Source organism: Amblyraja radiata, unplaced genomic scaffold (genome assembly GCF_010909765.2).
Source record: "Amblyraja radiata isolate CabotCenter1 unplaced genomic scaffold, sAmbRad1.1.pri S31, whole genome shotgun sequence".
Classification (NCBI taxonomy): Eukaryota; Metazoa; Chordata; class Chondrichthyes; order Rajiformes; family Rajidae; genus Amblyraja; species Amblyraja radiata.
The window spans coordinates 2,266,750-2,272,749 of NW_022630147.1; the positions used below are offsets into that span (position 1 = coordinate 2,266,750).

General features: G+C 54.8%; 1 protein-coding gene across 1 annotated transcript; it reads right to left on the bottom strand.

Annotated features, from left to right (window-relative positions):
* Positions 1-4,260: 4,260 nt before the first annotated feature.
* Positions 4,261-5,119, bottom strand: LOC116969374 (zinc finger protein 436-like; the record flags this gene model as incomplete). The annotated part of the gene is made up of 1 exon (XM_033016238.1): positions 4,261-5,119. A coding segment is annotated over one exon (859 nt), but the record flags the coding sequence as incomplete, so codon positions are not given.
* Between the last annotated feature and the right edge of the window lie 881 nt (positions 5,120-6,000).

The window sequence follows — 6,000 nt, forward strand, 5'->3', positions numbered from 1 at the left end:
TAACACCTATGGGAGAGAAGCGAATGCCACCAAACTTCTGAATACTCTGGGGTGGAACCCTCTCCAACACACATACACGTGAAGCTCACCGTTTGACATGTTTTTACAAAATGTTCAATGGTCAGCTCGACATAGATCACAAGACCTACACCAAACCCAAACCAATTAGGAGCAGACGAGGGCATTCGATCCAATTTGTGATCCCAGCTACAAAGACAGATGTGTACAGCAATTCGTTCTTCCCCCGCACAATTAAAGCATGGAATAATCTCCACCCTACTATAGTTACCCAACCAGATGCAACTTAATTTAAAGTAGCTCTTTCTTACTAAGAACCCTTTCTGGCTTAAGTCTTACCCGGCTCCACCACCTCCAGTTTAAATTCCATTTGGAATATTTTGGAGGACCAAGAAACCAAGAAGAACCCAGAATCTATGCATTTCTTAAGAAAAGATTTAACATTTTTAAATAGCCTAAGTGTCCAAATAACATTCTCACAAGAATTCACAATATAGCATGATTTTTAAATCTCATTGTCGTGGATTTATGGGCCAAATGGAAGGAATTTCGTGTTTAATTCCTGTAAATTTATTTGGTCACTAATGGCTCCTTCACCTCCAGTTGCCTTTATCTAAGCAGGTTCATTGCACGACACTGAACAACCAGACTTGCCTTCTCCCTGGTCAGCTCCTGTACAAGCTGCTCTGGGAATCCATGAGGGAGGGAAGGAGGGAGACAGACAGACAGACACTCCACAAACTCCTCGTCCACTTGGCCTTGCTCTCCTGTCCCACTTGGCCTTGCTCTCCTCGCCGCCGTTAACCGCTCCGAAGCTATAACAGCTGTGAAGCGACGGTATAGAGGTAAAAAGCATAAATTTACTGCATTGACACCGCGTGGCCGCCTCCACCCGGGATCTGAGCGCGTGCGTGCGGGGCCAGAGCGCGGGGCCAGCGCCGCTTCAAACGGCCGCGGGCAACGGTGCGAGACCCAGTGACGTCAACACGCCCCCCCCCCCCGACCAACTGTCAACGCTCCCGCGCTCCCTCAGCCGTTGACGCCCGTTATTTCCCGCGTTTCCAGAACGTTTTTCCCCAACGGCCGTTCATTGGGACTTCGCTTTTTCCACAACGATCATTATTTAGATTTAAACCATTTAAAAAAAGGGTCAACGCTTTTCTTTTCTTTTTTCCCCCCAAACCCCGCCCGCGGACCCGACTCAACCGCCCGCGGACCCCGACTCCCCACATCGGGTCCGCCCGCCGCCCCCTCGCCCCTCCACCTCCCTCCCTCCCTCCCTCCCTCCAGCAGCCACAGCCGTCGCCTCACCTGGAGCCTGGACTCTGCTTCACTGGGCCTGAAGCCTCCACGCTGCTCACTCCCACTCTCCTGGGTTTCACTGCGCTGGGTCCCAGTGACAGTCTGCCCAGCCTTGTTAACCCCAGTGGCTGATCCACTGAGTCTTCCCCATCTAACTATGTCACCCCCACCCCCTGACCACCCACACTGCAGCCCTCTCACCCCCTACCCCCTGACCCACCCACAGCACAGCCCTCTCACCCCATCATCCCTGACCACCCACACTACAGCCCTCTCACCCCCTGACCCACCCACACTACAGCCTCGCACCCCCCCACCCCCTGACCACACCCACACTGCAGCCCTCTCACCCCCCCATCCCCTGACCACCAACACTACGGCCCTCTCACCCCCCCCACCCCGACCACCCACACTACAGCCCTCTCACCCCCCCACCCCCTGACCACCCACACTACAGCCCTCTCTCACCCCCCCTGACCCACCCACACTACAGCCCTCTCACCCCCACCCTCCACACACCCCACCACCCCCTCCGACTGCCGTTCTCTGCACTTATTTTTAAACTAAGTTGGATAATTTAAGTGTTATAGTAAATAAAAAAACATCTTCTAAAGCCGTGAACGCCGACAACGGGACGGATCTCACGTAGGGGACAAGGCAAGGTAGGCTGTTTATTTTAACATTAAAAAGTGCTGGAGTAACTCAGTGGGTCAGGCAGCATCTGTGGAGAACATGGATAGGTGACGTTTCACAGAGTGCTGGAGTAACTCAGCGGGTCAGGCAGCATCACTGGAGAACATGGATAGGTGACGTTTCACAGAGTGCTGGTGTAATTCGGGTCAGGCAGCATCTGTGGTCAATGTGGATAGATGATGTTTCAGGTCTGAAGAAGGGTCGTGACCGAAAAAAAACCAGCCCCTATCCATGTTCTCTATGGACAGACACAAAATGCTGGAGTAACTCAGCGGGACAGGCAGCATCACTGGAGTGAAGGAACCTTCTTCAGACTGAGTCACAGGAGAGTGAGACACAGAGATAAGGAAGTGTAAGGTATTACTCCAGCACTCTGTATTAAATGAATAGTGTCAGGTTAGGAAAATGGGAAGTACAACGAGATCTGTGTGTCCTGGTACATCAGTCACTGAAAGTAAGCATGCAGGTACAGCACGCAGTGAAGAAAGCTAATGGCATGTTGGCCTTCATAGGGCGAGGGTTGAGTTTAGGAGCAAGGAGGACCCACTGCAGTTGTACAGGGCCCTGGTGACACCACACCTGGAGAATTGTGTGCAGTTTTGGTCTCCAAATTTGAGGAAGGACATTCTTGCTATTGAGGGAGCCCAGCGTAGGTTCACAAGGTTTATTCCATAGATGATGGCGGGACTGACATATGTTGAAAGAATGGGTCGACTGGGTTTGTATTCACTGGAATTCAGAAGGATGAGCGGGTGTCTTATAGAATCGTATAAAATTAGTGAGAGATTGGACAGGGTAGATGCAGGAAACATGTTCCCCATGTTGGGGGAGTCCAGAACTGTTAAGGTACATTTCTTAAAACAGGCAACTCACAATAAGTTAGATCAACCAACACCGGCTTTACTGATCATTTAGCCGGCGAGAGTGGCAGGGGATACAAAGTCAAGTATGCAACACACACTTAACCCTCCTGGGCCATCACTCTAATGAACAAAGGCACAGCATCTTTTGTTACTATTTTGGAAAGGTAGTCACATGTTAATACACAGTTGGAGCAATGACGTCTAACACATCAATCACATACCGATTCAAAGCATTCTTGGCACTAACACAATATTTCTCATGCTATGGTTATATCGATCATATGTGGGGAACATGGATAGGTGACGTTTCAGAGTGCTGGACTAACTCAGTGGGTCAGGCAGCATCTGTGGGGAACATGGATAGGTGACATTTCACAGAGTGCTGGACTAACTCAGCGGGTCAGGCAGCATCTTTGGGGAACATGGATAGGTGACATTTCGGGTCGGGACCCTTCTTCAGACTGACACTATGTTGACAGGTGAGGGGGTGATCGACAGATGAGTGAAGTAAGTGACAGAGGCGAGGGAAAATAAGGAGATAAAAGGATGTGAGATGAGAGAGGAATGTATATGTGCAGCTTTAAGGGACATTGGTCAGGTAGCATTTGGAGTATTGCATACAGTTCTGGTCACTCCATTACAGGACTGATGTGGAGGCTTTGGGAATGCAGAGATGGTTAACCAGAATGGTTTAAAAACAAGGAACTGCAGATGCTGGTTTACAAAAAAAGGACACAAAACGCTGGAGTAACTCAGCGGGACAGGCAGCATCTCTGGAGAGAAGAACTGGGTGACATTTCGGGTCAAGACTGAGGAGGGTCTCGACCAGAAACGTTACCCATTCCTTCCAGCATTTTGTGTTTACCTAAACAGCGTCTATCTATCCACGTGGCGGTGTGCCAGCAGGCTGGAGGAGCGGGCAAAGGCCTTGCCACAGAGCGGGCAGGTGAAGGGGCGCTGGCCGGTGTGGAATCGCCGGCGCTCCAGCAGGTGGTCAACGCGGGTGAAGCCCTTACCACAGGACGGGCAGGGGAAGGGGCGCTCACCGCTGTGGGTACGCCGGTGCTGCCACAGGCTGGACATGCGGGAGAAACCCTTGCCACACTCAGCACACACAAAGGGTCTCTCTCCAGTGTGTATCCGCTGGTGCTCCCGCAGCCCCCATGCTCTCGTCACAGTGGGAGCAGCTGCTCGCCGACGTGGGCCCACCGGTGCTGCCGCAACACCCGCGAGCTGTCAAACTGGTGTGCACGTACTGGTGAGACAGGGCGTGGGAGGCCATGGCAAAGGGCTCTCCACACACCGGGCTGGGGACGGGACTGTCGCCGGCGTGCACCCACTGGTGGGACAGCAGCCGGGTCAAGCGGGTGAAGCCCTTGGCAAACTAGGCACAGGTGTAGGGGCGCTCGCCGGTGTGGGTGCGCTGGTGAACCAGGAGGCTGCTGGAGCTGATGAAGCCCTTGCCGCACTGGGCGCAGCTGTAGGGGCGCTCGCCGGTGTGGGTGCGCTGGTGCGTCTGCAGATTGCCGTATTGGCTGAAACGCTTGCCGCACGGGGCGCAGGTGTAGGGGCGCTCGCCAGTGTGGGTGCGCTGGTGCTTCAGCAGCCTGCTGGAGCTGGTGAAGCCCTTGCCACATTGGGCGCAGGTGTAGGGGCGCTCGCCGGTGTGGGTGCGCTGGTGCTCTAGCAGGCTGCTGAAGTGGGTGTAGCCCTTGCCGCACTGGGCACAGGTGTAGGGGCGCTCGCCAGTGTGGGTGCGCTGGTGCTGCAGCAGGTGGCTGGACTGGGTGAAGCCCTTGCCGCACTGGGCACAGGTGTAGGGGCGCTCGCCGGTGTGGGTGCGCTGGTGCCTCAGCAGGCTGGTGGAGCTGGTGAAGCCCTTGCCGCACTGGGCGCAGGTGTAGGGCCGCTCCCCGGTGTGGGTGCGCTGGTGCCTCAGCAGGTTGCTGGACTTGGTGAAGCTTCTGCCGCAGTCGCTGCAGGTGAAGGGCCGCTCACTGCTGTGCACCCGCTGGTGCTCCCACAGCCCCGACAACTGGATAAAGCTCTTGCCGCAGGTGGAGCAGCCATAGCGCCTCTCGCCCGTGTGCAACCGCCGGTGTCTCTTCAGGACCATCGCCGTCTTGAAGCTCTTGCCGCAGTCCGAGCAGTCAAAGGGGCGTTCTCCTGTGTGCACCCGCCGGTGGGTCTCCAGCTTGCTCGGGCTCCGCCAGGCCTTGCCACACACGTCGCACTCGTAACGCTTCTCCTTGTTGTGCCCTGTCATGTGGTCCTCCATCGAAGCTCAGCCCCTCGAAGCTCAGCCCGCACTCCGAGCAGATGGGGGGGGCTCACCGGCACCCTGGCCGCCCACAATGGCCGCTCACGTCCCCGTCTCTCCGTCCACAGCAACGGCTCCTAAACCCTGCAGGAGGGGAACACAGAGGGTCAACAAGCTGGCAAACAGGACATTTCTAGCACATATTGAGTATGTTTACGGTGGAGGAAACCGTTATATAATTCTGCGCGGCACACTGGCGCAGCGGTACAGTTGCTGCCTCACCGCCAGAGACCCGGGCCCGACCCTGACTACGGGAGCTGTCTGTGCGGAGTTTGTACGTTCTCCCTTTGACCTGCGTGGGATTTTACTCCGGGTGTTCCGGTTTCCTCCAACATTTCAAAGACGTTCAGGGTTGTAGATTAATCGGCCTCCGCAAAATTGCTGAATTGTCCCTAATGTGCGTGGGATAGTGCTAGTGTACGGGGTGATCGCTGGTCGGCACGGACTCCGTGGGCCGAAAGACCTGTTGTTTCCGCGCTGCATCTCTAAACTAAACTAAACCAAAGAAGGGTGTCGACCCAAAACGCCACCCATTCCTTCTCTCCACAGATGCTGCCTGACCCACTGAGTTACTCCAGCACTTTGTGTCTATTTTCTCCACAGATGCTGTCTGACCCACTGAGATACTCCAGCACTTTGTCATAGAGTGATACAGCGTTGGAAAGAGGTCCTTCGGCCCAACTCGTACCCGCACTCCTAGATCCCTCGGCTCCACACATTCCGCAAGGCTCAGAGTTGTGCAGAGTCCTAGTGAGACCACACCTGGAGTATTGTGTGCAGTTTTGACCCCCTAATTTGAGGACG